Raw genomic sequence first — 22,490 nt, forward strand, 5'->3', positions numbered from 1 at the left:
GAATTTTTTGTCCTCTGCTTCATTTCTCTTAGTCATTCCTTCTCCTTCTTGAAACGCGTCTATTTTATTCGATGTCAGATACCCTAGGTGCCTAACTCACTGGTCACTATGTCCATTACTCCTGTTACCCCCTTTAAATGCAGAATTGTACAACTATTATAGTGCTGACCTTCTAACTATACACTCTCCCTTGGGTGGTGTGTATTCTCATGGCTCAAAATGCTATTAAGGGACTGACATGTTTCTATTCCTGAATCTCTCCTTTAAAGTCCAAACATAAATATATATTCAACTGATTATTTGAAGTCTCTCCTACTTATTTCTTCTCAGGCTTTTCCATCTAAGTAAGTAGCTGAAATCAGGATCTTAGTGTTTCCCGTCCTACCTGCTCCTCTTAATTTCTAATCCTTTCTTAATCAGTGCATTTATTCTCCCATCTCTAGATTGAATCTCTGCAGCACCTCCTAATCGGCCTCCCTGTTATCAGATGTTGAATCTTTCAGTCCATTGTCCACACAACATTAATAGTATGTGTCATTTGTGTGTTTGTGACCCTACTTTGGTTTTCCATTTTATTTAGGATAAATTTAACTTCTGTAAAATATTCATACTCTGTTCCTTGGTGGTCACTCCAATTTCATTTAATTTTTCTCCTTACTATAAGAATTTTATCTTCTTTTGTTTCCTCAAAAGAGTTAAACCTTTTTCTACTTTGGGATCTTCATACATGTTGTTTCTCTTCTCTGGTGTACTCTTTTTCCCTGATGATCACATGGCTGATTCTTGCTCAGCAAACTCTTAAGTATTGTCTCCTTCCTTATATTTGCTTAGCCTTCTGTAACCACATTGAATTAGATTCTCTCTCTCTCATTTGTTATTCACAACTCCCTGTTTTCATCAGAACATTTACTGCTGTTTATAATTACCTGTTATTTTGGTCATATGCTGTTGAGACTGTTAAATTCCATGAAGGCAGGAACAATGTCTAACTTGTTTATAGTGCATCTCCAAGTACTTTGAGATGCTAGAAAGCTCTAGTACAGGACCTGTCACATGGTAGCTGCTCAAGTATTTAATGGATAGATGGATACATTACAGTTAGTTATCTTAGAGTCAGAGACAAAAACGCTAGGTCTAGTTGAAGCTTTTATTGTTGTTGAAATAGAAAGGAACTTTACTTATGGTAGCTAATTGTCTGACAGCCTCAAAAATCAGTAGGTCACTAGATAGTAGAGAAAGCTGTGGACCAAAATCTATACAGATAGTGATGTAAGTTGGAAGCTATCAAAAAATTGATTCTATATTATTATGATGTTGCTTTTGTTTTCCTTTTTTTTTTTTTTTCTTGAGATGGGGTCTTACTCTGTCACCCAGGCTGGAGTGCAATGGCATGATCATGGGTCACTGGAGTGTCGGCTGTCTAGGCTTAAATGATTCTTCCACCCCAGCCTCCCAAGTAGCTGGGACCACAGGCTTGTGCCACCACTCCTGGCTAATTTTTTAATTATTTGTAGAGTCAAGGTCTTCTGTGTTGCCCAGGCTGGTCTCAAACTGCTGGGCTCAAGAAATCTGCCTGCCTCGGTCTCCCAACGTGCTGAAATTACAGGCGTGAGGCACCACGCCATGCCCCCTTTTGTTTTTCTACCTCCCTTCTTGTTTCTTTTACCTGAGAGATTGAGGGGATTATCCACATTTTGATTTGCATTTGGGCTAGTCATAACAATTCATTCGGAGACTCTTGAAACATAATTAGTGAGGTATACAATAGCGAGGTATACAATAACGAGGTATACATAATATAGCGAGGTATACAAAAAATGAGACATGAATCAGATCAGTTGATCATTTTGATGGTAAACCATTGTCTCATACAAGAAAAGAACACCAAATACTTGAACTAGGAAATATGCAAAAATTTACTAGTTACTTTAACTGAAGAAAAGTTAGGGGTCATATATACCTATTACTCTTGACCTCAGTTATTATAGTCTAATTTGCTGTCCATTAATTGTCAAGAATATTTTGTTCTCTGCAGCTGAAATATTTAATGAGAACTTTGGGCCCGATTTTCGAGAGGAAGAGACTTTCTTTTCTGTATTTGCCATCTTTTTTCCTGCTGCAACTGGTATTCTGGCTGGAGCAAATATCTCAGGTGATCTTGCAGTAAGTATTATAAAGTGCTATATCAATTACATATTTTAAAAGTGGAATTTGTATATTTATTTTTACAGATAGACTTTAAAAAATCTTCTTGTCTTCTAGGATCCTCAGTCAGCCATACCCAAAGGAACGCTCCTAGCGATTTTAATTACTACATTGGTTTACGTAGGAATTGCAGTATCTGTAGGTAAGTAGTTTTACATTTCTTTATGTGTCACAGAAATTTCATGATGTACATACTATAAATACTTACTTTTATGACATTTGCTAACTTTTTAAAATACAGAAATATTTCAATAAAAAGACATGGAGTTGCTTATTACAATTCAAAAACAGTTTTTAGAAAACTAGTAATGACTCCTATAGACATTATCTAAACTGCCAAATGCTTTATGGTATCTCCAGGATTTTTACTAATTTTGGTAAAATAGAAAATTATATGAAATTGCATCTATAAACTCATTCCACTGAGATATCGAAAACAATGTTATGTAGAAGCAAATGAATTTTATTCTTACAAATTTCTGTATTTTTTTAAGATGGTTTTTTTTGTTTTTTTTTTTACAGTATATGAAGATTCTTTCAAGGCTATTAAGCAATGCTTGGCAATTTTTTACTATAAAAACACTGGTTTTGAAGAATAGGACATACTAAGTTTTACTTAGGAAAAGTTTTACTAAATTCTTAGTAAATTGAATGAAAGTGATTTCAAAACCATGTTATTACTTCATGGGATCATGGATCAACTTCATAGATTACTTCATGGGATCTACTTGAAAGGACTTAAGTGGTCAACCAGTCTCTAATCCTTTTCTTACAGATGAGAGAATAGAAGTTCAGAGATTTCACTACCAAAGATAGTGGTATTTGTTTTAGAGAATTGTTTTCGTGGCAAAGAAGGTTTTTTTGTTGTTTTAAATAAAGTCTTTAAGGCTATTTTCTATGAATTACTATTAGTTTACATATGGTTTGCATTTGTCAAGCTTTACAGTTAAATTTCTTAAGCATAATGCAAAAGTAAATCTTAGTTTAATACTAATGTAAAGAATCATAAACTCCAAGCCCATAGGCTACACAATATGAGGTTTCTATTGGATTTGGTAAGAAAATTTCATTTTTGCTATATATTCACTGATTTGCTGGGAAGTAATAGCAGAATTATATTTATAAACTCTGCTATTTGCTTAAATGTAATTTTGAAATTTCACTACATGACAGAAATAATATCATGGTGGGCCAAATTGCCTTTTTTGTTTGTTTGTTTTGGTTTTTTTTCCTTGTGACAGAGTCACACTCTGTTGCCCAGGCTGGAGTGCAGTGGCTCGATCTTGGCTCACTGCAACCTCTACCTCCCAGGTTCAAGCAATTCTCATGCCTCACCCTCCTGAGTAGCTGGGATTACAGGCACCCGCCACTACACCTGGCTAATTTTTGTATTTTTAGTAGAGATGGGGTTTCGCCATGTTGGCCAGGCTGGTCTCAAACTCCTGACCTCAGGTGATCCACCTGCCTTAACCTCCCAAAGTGCTGGGATTACAGGTGTGAGCCACCGTGCCCAGGCCTGAATTGGCATTTACAAAGGAATTTGGATTTCATTTATCCTTAGAATTCATACATAAATCTCTGAAATTTATTTTGAAAACACAGATGAATACATATGCCTAGCAAAATATATGGGTTCCCCTAAAAGTTCCTAGCATGCTTCTATACATTATTAGCTAAAGAAAATTTAGGCATAAAGTGACATAATTGATTATGTTTTAACTTGTAAAATAGTTTGTTACAGCAAATAAACATTTTCTATTTTTATTTTACTGTCTAACATTGCTGACCCTCATGCTCATTTCATTCTGTCTGCATTAGCCCTTGGAGCAATAGGGGTAACCCTTTGATGCTGATGTTCAGTTGCTAGGCCAGTAAGGCAGCCTCTGCACCAGTGATTGTTAAGCTCAAAGCAGTGGAACCTTTCCCCGCCAAAAAATTTCAGGCATAGACTATCAGAATACAAAGCACATGAAAGTATAGTTATTTTAGGGCTGGGGGGATTTGCAAGGCTCTATTCTCCCCCCATTCCCCAGTTGTTTCAGAGGTACCTTTATGGGAACATGGTTTTGCAAGGACTGCTCTGAATGGTAGATGAAAAAATTGAAAAAGAACTGTATAGTCTGCCTAGTCATTAAAATATCCTCCCTTCTCATACTTAGTTCTGTTTATTCAATTTTTGCTGTCATGCATGTAATTTTTACCTCAATATATGATGAAATAATACTGAAAAAGTGCTTCAGAAAGTAAAAATCTTTAAAGTATAAGGAATGGTAATTACCATTAGTTGTGTATTACGCGTTACTCCTAATAAGAAATTGCTTGTTTCAAGGTTACTTTTAAAATATTTTATTATGGAAGTTTTCAATTTTATGGAAAAGTAGGGAGCATTTTCAAATTAGCTCAATAATTACTACCCAGCTTCAAAAAAGTTAGCAAAAATATTAGTACATGGTTAATCTTGTTTCATCTATACCCAAGTCACTCTGCTCTATGGGTTATTTTTCAGCAAATCTTAGATACCATGTGTTTTCTTCTTTTCAGGATAATCATATTTGAGACAGATTTAAATATAATTATAATTCATTAACATTCAAATTATTTTCCCTCACAGAAGAGTGGTATTACCTGAAGTCTGATTTTTAGCCACATTCAAGTATAAAATATTTGGAGTATAGGAAAACATCACTGCCGTTTGGAACTCTTTCAGTACAGTGTTTTCATATTTACTTAAGGACATCTTAACCAAATAGGCTAGGAAATAGTTTGCTAATATACCATTTTCCACAACTCTGTTTATACGGTTTTTAAGTGTTTATGTGTAAATACTATTCTTTCTAAAAGGTTCAGTTTCACCAAATATTGGGGACCATGATGCTTTACAAATTCTGTTCAAGGTAAAGTCTTAACTGTAAATGCAATGTATGCTATTATAAGTGAGTAGATATGTAGTCAATACTTTGGTTTCTTTATAAATATATATATATATAAAATTCTGAAACGAATATAAATATTAACTATATTATTCTTGTTGTCACTTGTGCTTTAGGTTCTTGTGTTGTTCGAGATGCCACTGGAAACGTTAATGACACTATTCTAACAGAGGTAACAAACTGTACTTCTGCAGCCTGCAAATTAAACTTTGATTTTTCATCTTGTGAAAGCAGTCCTTGTTCCTATGGCCTAATGAACAACTTCCAGGTGAGCATTGACTTTGTAATATACAGACATTCTGTATTTATGTAGGGGTGAGACTACTGTCAAATCTGACCATTCAGAATATAGCTAGAACATAGAAGAGAAGACAGTTGTTTCTTTATTTTTTTTAATTTTTAATTTTTTCCTGAGATAGAGTCTCACTCTGTTCCCCAGGCTGTAGTGCAGTGGTGCTGTCTTGGCTTGCTGCAACCTCCGCCTCCTAGGTTCAGACAATTCTCTTGCCCCAATCTCCCACGTAGCTGGGACTACAGGCGCCAGCCACCACGCCCAGCTAATTTTTGTATTTTTAGTAAGGATGGGGTTTTACCATGTTGGCTAGGCTGGTCTCGAACTCCTGATGTCAAGTGATCCACCTGTATGGGCCTCCCAAAGTGCTGGGATGGCAGGTGTGAGCCACTGCACCTGGCCAGTTGTTCTTTATATCCCCTAAAACTGTAAACATCTAATTGGACAAACTAAAATATGAATGGATAAAATCTGAGGATGTTCAAGAGCAAAGAGCCCCTAGGAGGTAATGCTTTTATAACAGCATGTAATATATATATTGTATAAACAGAATAATTTGTATTTTAATGTATTTAAAATTATGTGTTTTATGTACAATCTGTAATATATATATATATTAGTGTGTGTGTATTCATATATGTAGTATGTGAGTATATTGCTTTAGAAAGCATGGAATCATCTTGCACATGGTCATATTTGTATGGGTCTGTTTTTGGATTCTTGATTCTGTTCTGTTGACCTTCGTGTCTGTCCTTGTGCCAGTACCACACATTCCTCATTACTGTAGTTAAATGATAAGTTTTGAGGTCAGGTAGATTAATTCCTCCCATTTTAGCCTTTCTAAAAAAATTGTTTTAGCTATTTTAGTTCCTTGGTCTTTCCATATAAAAATTTAAAATAACCTTATGTGTGTGTGTTTTAATTAATTTACTTTTTAATTTTTTTTTCACTTCAGTAGTTTTTGGGGTACATGTGGTTTCTGGTTACATGGATGAATTGTGTTGTGGTAGAGTCTGAGATTTTGGTGCCCCTCTCGCCCATGTACCTTACGTTTATTTTTAAAAAGTCTTGTTGGGATTTTGATAGGAATTACGTTAAACTGGTATATCAGTTTGGAGAGAATTGACTATGTTGAGTGTTCAATTCATAAATATCATGTCTCCATTTATTTGTATTTTCTTTGATTTTTTTTCAGTCAGCATTTTGTAGTTTTCAGCATATGCATCCTGTATGTATTTTGTTAGATTTACGACTAAGTATTTTTATTTTGCTCAATTTAAACCCATACCAATTAAGTTCAGTTTTCTAATTAGTGTTATCTTCATAATTGCTTTGTATATAAATGGCCTTTAAAAAAGTATTGATCAGTATCAATAGTAGTGTTACTTTATTAGATATGGCTCATATAAAGTCATGCAGCATGAAATCACCATTTAACATTTAACAACAGAATTTAATTCTGAATGGATACTAGAAAGCTAGTGAATTTCTAAAACATACAAACTAGACAGGTTAGTAGTACTTCTCAAGTATTTGGAGGCTGTCAGTTCTGCTGTTTATTGTTACCTCTATTAAGGTACTGAAAAAGAAATGAAATTTTAGTCTGCCAGATTTACGAGTTTTTAGAAACTGAAAAAAGATTATATAAGGGGAAAATAAATTACTAAAATTAATTTGGAGGATAATTTTGAGTTGTTTGTTAAGTCCTAGGATGGTAGAAAGAACACAAAGGTGTAGATTCAGGAGATTAAATCAAAATATTCTATTGTAAATTTATAGAGTACATGGTTCTGCTGATTTCAAAAGAAAAATAAAAAATTTGCTTTGTAATTTTTTCAGTATTGTATAAACAGAATAATCTGTATTTTAATGTATTTAAAATTATGTGTTTTATGTACAATCTGTAAATTTTACAATACAATTTTTAACTAAAATTTGTAAAGGCATTGTTTTTATTTTTTATTATGTAGTTTTAAGCAATTGACTGTACTTTCAGTGGTTACAAATATTGAACCCAATTATGTAATAGAAGTTTGTGTTTTCTAGTCATAAGACTAGGCAAAATTGTAGGAATGAAAGAAAGTATTCATGTCCAGCTAATGATTCAGGCCAATTCTGACATTGATACTGTGTATGGAAGACACAAACATTGGTCTTTGCCCAGTGACTGAAAATGCCAGTCAGATTTCTGTTCTGGCCTTAAGATAGAAAAGTTTGTTGTCTTTATTAAGTCTAGTTATGGACTCATTCAAGCAAAGAGGAATTTGGTATAAGTAAAGCTGCTTTTCTTATTTAAAGTAAGTAAACTTTTCAAAAATACTTTGTAAAGCGATACAGCATGAGGGAAAATCTTGTGAAAATATAAATACCTTGGCATTTGGAGACTGAAGAATGGTGGATAGGACATAACTGAGGAGAATATAAGTTGGAGTCTCCATCATAAGATCTATATAAGCCATACTTTATAATCACCTTTTCAGACTTCAGGGAATAAAGTTATTTAGGTTATCTTGTTGCTCTTAAATTTTAAATTGTGTATATAGTCTTATATTGCTTGCTATATTTCTACATTTTAATGTCCTCTAAAACCTTTGACTCACTGTTGTCTAATAAACAAAATAGTCTAAATCAGTCAGAGCCCTTCATGCCTCTTCTTAAGCCTCACTGCCTTCTGTTCCGACTGGACTCCGGGCACTGTGTTTGTACACACACACACACACACACACACACACACACACACACACACACACACACATGCATACCCTACTCTTTTCCTTTAGTCATTGCTTCACTCTGCTTGGAATGCACCTGTGGTTTATTTTTCCATGTCCAAATGTGCCTGACTTCAAGGCAACTTAGTTCCATGAAGATTTTCTTGAATCCCAAATCATCTTCAACGCACACCCACACACAGACTTTCACCATTCATTTTATTTACTTGCTATCTTTTAGCTTTTATTAGGCTTTTGTCTTTTTTCTCCTTTAGAGACAAGACAGTCTTTTTTTCATCTTTGTTTCCACTGTATATTGTTAACACTAATATCATTACTTACATTGAATATCATTATCCTTGCTGCTGTTATTTTACCATTAAATGTTGAGAAGTGCAGAGGTTATTGGATAACTGTTCAACTATTTAATAGAAAACAGAAAACCTATTATAGCAGGCCCCAAAACATAGTATTTCCAGGTGAAAAGCCTGGATCATTATTTACTTCAATTTATAACTGGTGGAAGAAGGGAAAATGTATTGTTTCCTCAACATGTAAGAGAAAAGGTTATAGTAATGCTGGTGGTGTCAGTTTTGCCTTACTCCTACAATGCAGAATGTATCCTCTACTCTGTTCTCTACTTTCATCCACTTATCTCTTTCTTTGTACTTAATTTAACTTTGAGATCATTAAGACAGATGTAGAATTTTATATGATCTAATGAGGCTGTATAGCAGAAATTGGGTTTATTCATTTTAATCTTGACTCATCTGTCCTTTACAGTCTCCTTCCCTAAAGATAAGGTTGTCAGTTCTAAATAATCCATCATTAATTACCATGAAAAATAGTGATTATGAAAAATGCACAGCATATATGTAACTACTAAATTGTTTTTGAGGGCTGAGTAGAAAATAATCTTTTCAGATTTTCTCCCCACTCTTAGAAGTCTTTGCTACTGTCTTTAAAACACTTCAGAGATGGCCGGGCGCGGTGGCTCACGCTTGTAATCCCAGCACTTTGGGAGGCCGAGGCGGGCGGATCACGAGGTCAGGAGATCGAGACCACGGTGAAACCCCGTCTCTACTAAAAATACAAAAAATTAGCCGGGCGCGGTGGCGGGCGCCTGTAGTCCCAGCTACTCGGAGAGGCTGAGGCAGGAGAATGGCGTGAACCCGGGAGGCGGAGCTTGCAGTGAGCCGAGATTGCGCCACTGCACTCTAGCCTGGGCGACAGAGCGAGACTCCGTCTCAAAAAAAAAAAAAAAAAAAAAAAAAAAAAACACTTCAGAGATGTATTCTTCATGTTTAACCTTAAATCTAATGGAAGATCTAGGGAAAGATGTTAAGTCAACAGGGTGGTTTATGTGTACATGAAATCAGGCTTATGCATTGTGGACAGAGATTGTACCCGTTGCTAAGTTTCCATTTGGTTTAAACAATTAAATTTTACAGTCAAGTGTGTGATAGAAACAGCTTAAAACCTGATTTCCTTATCTCTTTGGTCTCAGTTGACGTGTTCTTAGTCAATATAAATGAAAGATAAAATCTCCACCACCAATGAAGCAGAGAATCTAGGTGATGATCACCATTCACTGCTGGGAAATTTATAATACCATTCACAGCTGTTCAAGTTGACAATAGTTGAATCCACCAAACAACTCCTCCACTTTAATTTTGTGTTTCGACAAGTTTCACAGATTCAGAAGTACACAGTGAATACCTGTGTACTTATCCTTCAGTTATATTTACTAGTTTATATTTTACCCTGTTTGCTTTGTGTGTGTATATATATAGTCTTTTTCTCCTCAAATAAGTTATAGACATCATGACATGACAATCATTTTGAAGTATTTAACTCATTTTGTGTAAGCACAATATGGTTATCCTACTTAAGAAATTAAACACTGATGAAATACTGTTATTTAAATATATGTCCTATGTTCATATTTCTCCACTTGTCCCAGTAATGTCTTTTATAGTTATTTTTTCTAAGTCCGGGATTCATCTAGGATCACACATGGCATTTAGTTATAGTGTCATTTTAAAATTATTTAGTCTAGGGGAGTTTCTAGCCCACATTAATCTTCATGACATTGACATTTTCAACATTTGAACCAGGTTGTTTTGAATTGTGCCCCTCAGTTGGAATTTACCTGAATTCGTGATCTTAGTGATCAATCCTTTGTTGTTGGTGTTTTTTTTTTTTTTTAAAAAAGTCGTCTTTTTTTTTAAATATTTGAAAATGTACACAGGAAATATTTGAACATGTACACAGAGAAAGCAATATAATATACCTAGTATCTACATTACCCAGCTTTATCAGTTATCAATGCATGGTTAATTTTGTTTCATGTGTAACTCCTCCTATCCCAGATTATTTAGAGCAAAACCCTAGACTTTATATCATATCTTTTCGCTGGAAATACTGCCACATTTAGCTCTAAAAGATAAAGGCTTAGAAAAAAATAACCACAATACTATCTTAACATAAGAAACAGCCTTCCTAATAGAAGTACATGATGGCACTTATGCAATATTCTTGGCAAAACTTGTACCTCATTTTGATTAACTGTCTAGATAGAACCAGTTTACTAGAATTATAGAAATGAGAAGAGGTTAAGCAATACAATGATGATGAAGTCAGAACAATCAAGAGTGTGAGATCTCCATGGGAGAAATGATAGAAAAATAATAAAAGGAAAAGGAAATGTGAACCTGTTGATTGAAAAAGACTGAAGAGACACATAAACCAAATATAACGTGTAACCTTTATTTTTTTTTTTTTTTTGTATCCTGATTTGAACAGACTATTTTTAAAAGATAAAAAAGGACAATTTAGGGAATTTGCTGACTTGCCTTTTTTGTGGTACTGTTAAGCAATTATTAAGTTTTTAAGCTGCGACAGTGGCATTGTAGTTAAGTTTTCAAAAGTCCTTACCTGTTAGAGATACGTACTGACATATTTATGTGTTAAAGGATATCTGGGACTTGTTTCAAAATATTGTGGAGAATGGCCCTAAGTTGATCATTGTTGAAATTAGGTGATGGATATTAGCGGTTCATTGTACTCTTCTCTCTGCCATTGTGTGTGTTTAACATTTTACGAATGAAAAGGTTTTCTTAAGGTAAGGGCTAGTGGTAAATTTGTTTCAGATGTTTTTAATGCACATAGCATTGTTGTTGTTATTATTATTATAAAATGATCCCCAGTGTTAACCTCCTTCAAGATGTGACCACATAATATTCTGTTATTTTCTGAATTGTTTATGAGATTTATTTTTCCATTTTTGTCACTTTTATTTAAGGTAATGAGTATGGTGTCAGGATTTACACCATTAATTTCTGCAGGTATATTTTCAGCCACTCTTTCTTCAGCATTAGCATCCCTTGTGAGTGCTCCCAAAATATTTCAGGTAAGTGTTTTTATATTACAGGCTTTATTAAAGGGAGAGTTAAAGTAATACTTCTCAATTTAGAATTGTTGCTATTTTCAAATTATTTGCTTCTATCAACCATATATACATATATATGATATATATATGCACATAAAGACATACATAGTTAATTTTATATGTGTGAATGAATGTGAATGTGTTTATTTATATAAACATTTGTGCATTTGCTGTCAAGGTATAGTCTTTGAGTCTTTTTAGAAGTGCTGATGGATTTTTGCTTTTTTGACATATTTAGCATACATTTTCAAGATGTTTAAGGTATAGGAGTGCAGTCTAAGACTGCAAATAGGAAGTAGCAAAATATCTGTTCTAGCCAGTATGATGTCAACTGAAATATTTTATTTTACAAATATTTAAATGCCTAACGTGATCTACACATTGTGTTCATTACTTAAGGGTATAATGATGTATAGGATAGACATTATCTCCTTTTAGTGAACATTAAACAGCTGAATACTGATGGAAAGTACTTTTTATTGGTAAATCAAATAAATGAATGTTGATTCTGCAGTCTTGTTCTTAATGCTGTATTTATAGCCAGTGAGTACAGTAAAGGTAGAAAATACCATTTAAGACAGCGTTCAGTAATGTTTTAAGAAAGGTAGTTAAGTTTTATAATCAAGATTTTTATCTGCTTAAGATTTCAGCTTGTTTTTCTTAAAATAGGTCACAACTATGTCATATTAAGCTTCCAACTTTGTTTTTACTTGTATTCCTGCTTCTCTGATTTCTTCTTCATAAAATTTAATTTCAACATGGGGATAGGGTAAGGCAGATAGAAATTTTGACCAGTATCCTTCTGATGTTTGAAGTGCTTCAATTTCCTTTACATTTTGTAGGTGAAGCAGTATGTGGGACAGGATAAAAGAGATGACCAAGAATTAGAAACTTGAGTCTCATTCCTGATTAACCTGTTAGAACTATCAGCAAATCTGTATGTCTAATTTTAATATATTTCATTTTAGTGTTTTCTTTCATTAGGCTTTATGTAAGGACAACATCTACCCAGCTTTCCAGATGTTTGCTAAAGGTTATGGGAAAAATAATGAACCTCTTCGTGGCTACATCTTAACATTCTTAATCGCACTTGGATTCATCTTAATTGGTTAGTTATATAAATGGTGTGTTATTGTAGATTTTTGGTGCATATTAGTTCTAGACATTGAATTATTAAATTATTAACAATGTTACCTTGGTATACTAAGCCTCTTTGTAATCAAAGAAAGTTTATAAAGTACTGTAAGTAATAGCACTCAGTACATATTTGCTGAAATTATTGCCATTACTAAGTCCTTATTAGAGCTAAAGGAAATTCCTAGGCTCTTTTTCCTAAAACAAATATGATAATGGCATAAGGGAAAGGATTCTAGTGTCCCCTGTGACATCAGTGCCTTTGATGATCTATTTTTTTTGGCACTCTGCTTCTGATCACAAGTGAGCTCTGTTGAGTCTTCCACTACTAAAGATGACATTGGACTTTTTAAGGTTTAAAGAATTTTGTCTAACCCCTGAGACTAGTTGACATTAAAAGGCTGATGTACCACCAAATGTTGTGGGACTATGTGGAAACTAACTCTCACGTGATGCCGTTAGATGTGTATTTGGTGTAGCCATTTTTGGACTACAAGTGGGCAATATCTCGTAAACTTTTCTGTGATCAAGAGTTTCCCTTCTAGGTGTGTACCCTATAGAAACTTGTATATATACTTAAAGGGCCATATACAATAATGTTTCTAGTATTATTCATTATAGTGAAAAATGAAAGCAACCTAGATCAATAGAAGAATAATATGCAGCAGTTAAAAAAGGAATAAACTTGGTTTTCATTTATCAATATGGATGAATTTCAAAAATAAATGTAAAAGATCAAATTTCAGAATGATATATATGGTACGCTATTTATATAACTTTTAAAACACCCAGAACAGTACTGTTATGATGCATATAGACTATACATGTCATAAAACTATATAATATGGCTGAACAGAATATACCAAGTTTGGAGACGTGTGAGATAAAGTATAAAGGGGATTCAATGGTTTGCACAGGATTGGATTTCTGAAAAGTAAAGTATATGAGGCATATATGGCAAACTCTAAATGTTTATGAAATCTGGATGGTGGTTATGGGGTGTTATGTTGTTATCTGAAGATGTGAAATACTTCATAATTTTAAGAAGTTAAATGTCTAATACATCAGTAAATCCCGCATGTGTTTGTTTTGCAGCTGAACTGAACGTTATTGCTCCAATTATCTCAAACTTCTTTCTTGCATCATATGCATTGATTAATTTTTCAGTATTCCATGCATCACTTGCAAAATCTCCAGGTAATTTTACATTTTTAAAAAAGTTTGTAAATATCATTTTTGATTGCAAAGAAAATAAAACTTTTGCCACATTTTAAAAGATGTTATATGTGGGATTAGTTCATTAACGCCAAGTCTGCCTTTACAGTTAATTCAAATTAAGCCTTCAAAGATCTCTTTATCAGTAGGTTTACTGATAATATTGTTTCTTGTCTTCAAAGCGTTTGATAGGATTAATCTTTAATTCTGATAACACTGAAAAATTGTTACTTTTTAAAAAAACTAGTTTTTCAGTCTGTAGCTGATTTCTATTTTAGTTCTAAGGACATCATTATGATATAGTTTACCTGTAAGAAAATGGTTTTAACACAATGAGTTCTGTCAAATTCTGAAAAGGAATTTTAAAATTTTAATTTTAAAAAAGGAACAAAAGCATTGTTCCTTTTAAAGATTTGAAAGTCTGAGAACAGGGAAGATAAAGTATGAGAACTCTGGACACAAACATTCTAACATCAGGTTTTTACTTTAAATATATAAATTTTATTGAAATGATTTTTTAAAAATAATTTTGGCTTTGGAACTACCTACCTATGAAAATTGAAAAACATGGTCTTCAACATTTTTTAAAGTGGGCTTCCTTCATAAATACTTCACTAAATGAGAAGACATGTGTTTCCGTAGTCAGCTCTTAGTTTTTCTAGCAAGTTGATTATGTTTTTAATGATTTTTATGAACATTTTGTTTGAAATGTTTTATATATTCATTAGACTATGGATGTGGGTCATCCTAGAACCAGAAAATAAAGACTAGTTACTACTAAGGATTCAATTTGAAACCTTTCTTTTTAAAACCTTCTATACTTTTTAACATTCACCTAAGGTAGGTTGGTTTATTTTTGTTTATGAAGAGTTTATTGAATACAGAACTAGTAAGATACAGTGATGTGGAAATAGATGTTACCTTTTCATAGCCATCAAGAATTGTCAAATTCAATTGTGATCAATAATATTCTTTGACTTTACTATTCAATATTAGACATACACTTAATGCTTAAAGTCCTCTCAGTGTGGCAGCCATAAAGAATGTTATTTTTTGAATACATATGTACCATTGTGTAAAGCAGATGAGGTATTTGAGTGACTTTTATTTATTTGTTATTGTTAGGATGGCGTCCTGCATTCAAATACTACAACATGTGGATATCACTTCTTGGAGCAATTCTTTGTTGCATAGTAATGTTTGTCATTAACTGGTGGGCTGCATTGCTAACATATGTGATAGTCCTTGGGCTGTATATTTATGTTACCTACAAAAAACCAGGTCAGTCACCTTTTTTGTTTGTATCCCAAGCTAGAAAACAACTAGAAGCTAGAAAATATCTAGAAGTTCTTTGTTATTTTTCATTTTAAGCATCATCTTTTGTATATTGAAAGCTACTTTGTGTAAAACCTAAAATACTTTATTTCCAAACTCTTAAAGTTTTATTTTTTTCAAATACATGTAGTTTTAATAAAACAGTTACTTCGTGATTTTTTATTCTTATGGTTTCCATTCTCACTCATAAATTAAATTGATCCTATTTGTAGAAAAAGAATAAATTCATATAATTAACATTTTGCTGCACTCAGTATATTTTTAAATTATTTTTTGAAAGGATCCAGTTACAGTACTGTAGTAGCTGTATAGCCTAATAAGCTAGGCTATTTATACATAAAACCTACTGTGGTCCTTGGACTGGAGTGAGTACCATGGAGTTAACAAAATACTAGAAGACATAGTATCTTTCCCACTAGGTTACTGTGTAGCAGGGGAAATTGGACAAACTTGTTTTAACTGGGTAATGATTAATGATTTCCTAGTATGTTGTATTGATAACAGCTAAATGTATCTCCATGTAAGATGATGATGCTAGAGTATGTTAGGATTGGTCCCAGTATTGAGCATTATAACCCGTGACACAAGAAAGACCTGATGAGAAAGGCTTCATCTGGGCTCAATAGAATAGATTGGGAAGAGATTACAAGAGTAGTTTCAATATAGTAGTTTTAAACAGTAAGAACACATTTTGTAATCCAGATATGAAATGATGAGCTTTTAGATTAAAGTGGTAGCTCCAGAAATGAAATAAAACATTTTAGAAGCAGTTATTTCTCTAACATACCTATCAAGTCTATAAATCAACAAATGCCTAAAATCATTTGAAGTCTAAGTTGTTTATTCAATAAGAAATAAAATTGTCCTGTTCAAATAACCCAAACAGTTAAGTACTATAAATAAGTATTTCTTAACAATTAGAAATTTGCTCATTTCCATTTAGACCTTTGGCTATATACAAACAATAATTTTAACATATTTATTTGTGAAAGACTCTTTTACAGTTGTATGCACAGCATGTCTACAGCCCTGTCATCTCAATCTTTTCTAAATAATACTTTTTCTTTAAATGAATTATAGTTCAGATTATCAGTCTTAATATCTTGCTGTATATGTGAACTATTGAAAGTACAATAGTGTATTTCAGCAATTGACTTTTTAAATGTGAAAGCATGTTTAATTCTCTGTGCCTCAGATTGGCTATTGATTGGTTGTTATTACTGATGTTAATGCTGCATGAACATTATCTTCCCACAGATGTGAATTGGGGATCCTCCACACAAGCCCTGACTTACCTGAATGCACTGCAGCATTCAATTCGTCTTTCTGGAGTGGAAGACCACGTGAAAAACTTTAGGTAAATGATAAAGAAGGAAACATGGAAGCATTTTCTCTTTGCTGGCCAGTCAGTTCTTATTTTTCATTGACATTTTCATGTACATTTCACATTTTTAATGAGACTTGGGCAGTTTAATTATTCAAGAACAAAATTGTACAAAGAGAAAAATTAATATCTACCTTAAAAAATGTTATGAGGGTTTTGGAGGTTTCTCACTTGAAGACTTTTAAATGATGGGTATGATAAAGTCAAAGTTTTATTTTCTCCATGACCATTAAAGTTACGTAACTGTGTAAATATGAGATTGATAAAGATTTTTTGATATGCGTTATTTTGTAACATTACTAACACACTAAAATTGTTAGTTGTGTCTTATCAGTGATTAACTGGAAGCAACTTATAGTGACAAAGAATCAATGCTTATACTAAAGAGCATTTATTACTATTTTCCCCAGTAAATGACTTTTAAGAATATATTATCTTTTTGGCTGGGCGCAGTGGCTCATGCCTGTAATCCCAGCACTTTGGGAGGGCAAGGCTGGGGGATCAGTTGACGTCAGGAGTTCAAGACCAGCCTGGCCAACATGGTGGAACCCTGTCTCTACTAAAAATATAAAAATCAGCCATGCGTAATGGCGCATGTCTGTAGTCCCAGCTACTTGGGAGGCTGAGGCAGGAGAATGGCTTGAACCCAGGAGGCGGAGGTTGCAGTGAGCCAAGATCATGCCACTGTACTCCAGCCTAGGCAACAGAGCAAGACTCCGTCTCAAAAAACAAAAAAGAATATACTATCTTTCTAATAGTTTATTAACCATCAGTATAAACTTTCTTTAGTCGTGAGTAATCCCTCCTTATTGGCTTCTGCATGATAAACACAAATCTTTTCCATGTTTATTAGTAAACCAAAAGGGAAAATAATGTTTTTAAAGAAACCCTGAAACGTAGATAAATGTCAAAAGAGAATTGCTCTACCCAGTCTCTCTCCCAGTAAGAAAAGTAATTGTTTATTTTTTTGTTACTCTTTCGAATTCCCCCGTTCCTTTTTGCTAGAATAAAAAGTTCTGAGAGACCACACACAGGTCTTCAGCTTTAGGGTAGAGAGAAATGGAGAAGAAGGAATGAGAGCCCTGGGAGGAAAACTTTTCACTTCAGCATATTTTGGATAGTGATGTCAAGGATGACAGAAAATAGAGATTATTCTTTTATGTAAAAAGTTGTATCCTAGAACTGAGAGTATGACCAACAGTCTATGTTTATTTGCCATCAATTAAAAAAAAAAAAAAAAAACCTCTTGCTTTGGCTCATTGTAGTAAAGCCAACATAAAAAAAAAATTATTTTTGGGCATGTTGGTTCATGCCTGCAGTCCCATCACTTTGGGAGGCTGAGGCGGGAGGATCACTTGAGCCTAGGAGTTGGAGACCAGCAATTTGAGACCAGGCTAGGCAACATAGTGAGATCTTGTCTTTACCAAAAGTTTAAAAAATAGCCAAGTGTGATGGTGCATATCTGTGGTCAGGAGACTGAGCCTGGAGGATTGCTAGAGCCAAGGAGGTGTCTAGGCTGTAGTGAGCCATGATTGCACCACTACATGCTAGCCCAGGCAACAGCGAGACTCTGTCTCAAAAAAAAAAAAAAAAAAAATCCCAATTTGGCTTTTTAATTTTTATCAGAATTATACGTGAATATTGTGTAAAGGGGAAAAGCTAGTCTGCAAGGTTTGTCATGAAAATCAATAGTTGCCTGCTCCTCATATCCCTCTTTCTCTCACAACCACAGGTAACCATGTTATTTACTTCATAAATACCATGCTTGTTGCACAGTAGTCCCCTGTTATCCACAGGGGTTATGTTCCAGGACCCTCAATGGATAGCTGGAACTGCAGAGAGTACTGAGCTTGATTGTCATGGGTCAGAACACCTTTTTGATGTTGTTGTTCATGTCTGCTATCCACGAAGTTAGTGCCTTTTCCATCGTAACTAAGCCCTTATTGCACATTACGGCTGTAACTTTTACAGTTTGAAGTGCAGCAGCAAAACTAGCATGAATTTCTTTTTCCTTCCTTACAATTTCACATTTAGAAGATTCATTTTCTTACCGTAGATTTTAGTAACGTCTGCATATAATTTTTTTTCTTTCCTTATTAAGAACTTTCACCTTTTCACTTAAAGGAAGCATTTTACAGTTTTTTTTTTTGGCATATTCAAATTGCCAGCATCACTGCTCTTGTGCTTTGAGGGCATCATGAAGTAAAATAAGAGTTGCTTGAACACAGGCACTGCGATATGCAACAGTTGATCTGATAACCAGGACAGATGTTGGGCAGGCAGTGTCTGTAGCACGGAGACGCTGGATAAAGGGAGAATTTATGTCCCAGGCCAGATGAAGCTGGGTGTTGAGAAATTTCACCACACTACTCAGAATGATGCATAATTTAAAATATATGAATTGTGTATTTACGGACTGTTCTATATTCTGAAACAATGGAAAACAAAGCTACAGATAAGGGGGGACTAGTGTACTTTTTGATTTTTAATTTTGGGCATTATCAACTGATGTCTTTCATCTACCTATGCCTACCACATGTATGCATCCTTACCTTTATACCCCATCCTCCCAGTACATTTTATATTATGATTTTGATTAGATCATATTTGGTATTTATATTTTTAAGACTTTTAAACATGCTGTAACAGCTAAGCCATGTAGTAAATTATTACTGTTTTTTCTTTGCTACATAGCTTTTTTGTTTTCCCTGAAACTAATAATTTTTCTTCTTCCTTAACTATATTCATCACTGTCTTAACCTTCACCAAACTTGCCAAAAGATATTTGTTGTCTTCACCTTGTAGTATCTTACTGTTTACTGTTTCCTTAATTTGGGTTTTGGGATTTAGTCTTGTCTGAAATGAAGTGTCTCTAATACTTGGCCAGGGAAGTTCGGCATTGGTGAGTGGAGCTTGTCAGTTGAAGTCCTTAATGTAGATTAATGTGGCTTTGCTGGTTCTTTGAGGAATGTGAGTTATCTTAAAGGCTTTCTTTTTAATCTGATTAGATTTTCCAGAAAAGATTATTTTAATCTTCTGCTTGTAGGTAGAGAGTTCTGGGAGCCAAGTGGGGAAAGGAGCTTAAAGGTTTCAGGGTTCAGTATATACATGTTCTTTAAACTCTTCTATTAAATGTAGCTTACTTCTGCCCCAGCTGTTGCTGGTGACTCCCAGACCAGGGGCTCTCTCCAGCAAATAAGCCCCAGCTTAGCAGGGTTGGGGAGGTTCAGGGACAGTGGCCTATCACAGTGATGGAAATGATTTAGATCCATCTAGTTACTTCTTGTGTAAACTTTTACTTTCTTTAACACACTGTTCCTGACACTTCCAGAGGGACCTACTGTTCCAAACTCCTAGGCATTTTGGTGATTTTTAGATGTAAAATCAGGTAGTTTCATAGCTTCCTCATGTGCTTTTCAGATTTGTCAAATCCTTTACTTTTCTTCCAGTTGCTTTCTAGCTTTCAATATTCCAATGCTGTTGTGCTCTAGATATTTTTGTGGTTTGTGCCTTTAAAAAAATCTCTTTGCCGTGGAGAGTTTTGAGAAAGGAGATAACATCAAGGCAGATGTGCACTCTGCTGCTGTTACTCAAAGTCATCCCTAATAAACTTTGTACTGTACCATTTTTGGTATGATCAAACTGTACCAAATTATATCTTTGTGGTTTATTATTTAGTAAAGGTAGGGGCTACAAGTTAATTTCTCACAGTAACGGGTTCTATTAGGGTATGGGTTAAACTACTCTACCAAAAAGACTGAAAAATACAGTGGCTCAAACAAGAGAGACATTGGTGTCACATGGTAGTCCACAAGTAGACAGATGGTTCATGGCAGGTAAGCAGATTTGCTGTACTTTGGTCACTCAGAACCCACATTCCTTGTCAGTCTGCCATTCCCTAGCTGTTTTTGTTCATGTGGTCAAAGTCATCACCACATCCATAGTCTAGCTTTCTGGAAACGGGGAAGAATGTATGGAGGCAGCACAGCTTCCTTTTTTAAAGGACATGCCCTGGAAATAGGAACATGCTTATGGGCTATAAGTTAGTCATTGGGCCACATTTGGCTCCTAGGAAGGTTAGGAAATATACTCTCTGGCTAAGGAGTTACGTAACTTGCTAAAGCTCAGAAAGTCTGGGGCATGATTTCATGTTTGATTGCCTCAAAGCAACTCTCCCAGACAGAATTGCTTTTCCATCTCATTTGCTAAAATTCTAAGTAAGATGGTATTTTTTGAAAAGTCGTTATTTAGGTTTTCATCCTCATTTTAAGGACTCCTCTAAAAGTTAATGTTTACGTCGGAAGTTGTAGTCTGCAATTCACTTTCTGTTATAGTTTATTTTGATTATATAAATCCTTGTCTTAAAGAATTTTTGCCGACTTGTTTGGACCTACCAAATGGAGATCTGTATATTTTTTGCATTAAGTATCAGTGATTTCCATTTCTAGTCAGTGAAAATCAAGAGCTACAAATATATGAAAGGCATGCCACTGTCTCAAGTTTGCAAAGGCAATTGAATTGTTTTGGCTTTCGTCATTGATAGCTAGAATTCAAATTTCTAGTTCAAGTAGAAATCTTTTTTTCAACATAGGTGATTTTACCCATGTGATAACAGTCGTTAACGTTAAGCTAGATTAGAGAGGGCTGATATCATGAAGTAGTAGTAATTATGAAGTGATCAAGCTAAGAAGGAAAGTGGCCTGTTTTGTACATGAAGGCAAACCTGTGCTCGCAGGAAGTTTTGTAAACTCTGAAAGAATTATTAATAGAATATTTATTACCTTTAGAAAATGAAAAATTGTTACATATTTGAAGACAAAGCAGTGCTCACAGGAAGTTTTGCAAACTCTGTGAAAGAATTATTAATAGAATATTTATTACCTTCAGAAAATGAAAAATTGTTACATATTTTTTTAACTAGCATGATAATTTCTTTCTGTAATACCTACCAGAATCTTGATGTATAATATTACCTATTATTTTAGAGGGACATTTGGCATGATGTTAGTTCCAAGATTTTGTTTCTGCATTTCTCATGTACCAAGAAGTCCCGGTTAAAAATAATCTTTTTGAGAATCTTGTGGCCTGTCCTTAAGGACAGTTGTATACAGAAAGCTTCTTAGGGAAACAACTTAAAATCTTGTTGTCAGAAACACAAATTTATCTAATTTTGTTTGTCTTTTCATCTTAAATTAGGCCACAGTGTCTTGTTATGACAGGTGCTCCAAACTCACGTCCAGCTTTACTTCATCTTGTTCATGATTTCACAAAAAATGTTGGTTTGATGATCTGTGGCCACGTACATATGGTAAGTATCAATTTTGTTTTCTTTTTCAAGTTTTTTTTAAAGTTTTATTTTAGGTTCAGGGATACATGTGCAGGTTTGTTATGTAGCTAAATTGTGTGTCACAGGGGTTTGGTGTACAGATTGTTCTGTCACCCAGGTGATAAGCATAGTATACCCAATAGGTAGTTTTTTGATCCTCACCCTCCTCCCACCCAGTAGCCTCAAGTAGGCCCCAGTGTCTGTGGTTCCCTTCTTTGTATCCATATGTACTTAATGTTTAGCTCCCACTTATAAGTGTGAACATGTGGTATTTTGTTTTGTGTTCCTGTGTTAGTTCACTTAGGATAATAGCTTCTAGCTGCAGCCATGTTTCTGGAAAGGAAGTGATCTCATTCTTTTTTATGGCTGCATAATACTCCATGGTATTACAGGTACCACATTTCCTTTATCCAGTCTACTATTGATGGGCATTTAGGTTGATTCCATGTCTTTGATATTGTGAATAGTGCTTCAGCGAACATACGCATGCATGTGTCTTTATGGTAA

The 22,490-nt window shown here is 34.2% G+C and overlaps 1 protein-coding gene across 2 annotated transcripts in view; it reads left to right on the forward strand.

The window, feature by feature from the left end:
* SLC12A2 (solute carrier family 12 member 2) overlaps positions 1 to 22,490 on the forward strand; it is a 108,294-nt gene that overhangs the window by 55,043 nt on the left and 30,761 nt on the right. For both annotated transcript variants that reach the window (XM_055299204.2, XM_055299205.2), the window contains exons 8-16: positions 2,036 to 2,163; positions 2,263 to 2,347; positions 5,252 to 5,403; positions 11,443 to 11,550; positions 12,574 to 12,697; positions 13,819 to 13,920; positions 15,064 to 15,219; positions 16,531 to 16,630; positions 21,854 to 21,965. In XM_055299204.2, coding sequence (XP_055155179.1) covers positions 2,036 to 2,163; positions 2,263 to 2,347; positions 5,252 to 5,403; positions 11,443 to 11,550; positions 12,574 to 12,697; positions 13,819 to 13,920; positions 15,064 to 15,219; positions 16,531 to 16,630; positions 21,854 to 21,965 — 1,067 coding nt within the window. The remainder of the gene's footprint in view (positions 1 to 2,035; positions 2,164 to 2,262; positions 2,348 to 5,251; positions 5,404 to 11,442; positions 11,551 to 12,573; positions 12,698 to 13,818; positions 13,921 to 15,063; positions 15,220 to 16,530; positions 16,631 to 21,853; positions 21,966 to 22,490) is intronic.

Source organism: Symphalangus syndactylus, chromosome 11 (assembly GCF_028878055.3).
Source record: "Symphalangus syndactylus isolate Jambi chromosome 11, NHGRI_mSymSyn1-v2.1_pri, whole genome shotgun sequence".
Lineage (NCBI taxonomy): Eukaryota > Metazoa > Chordata > Mammalia > Primates > Hylobatidae > Symphalangus > Symphalangus syndactylus.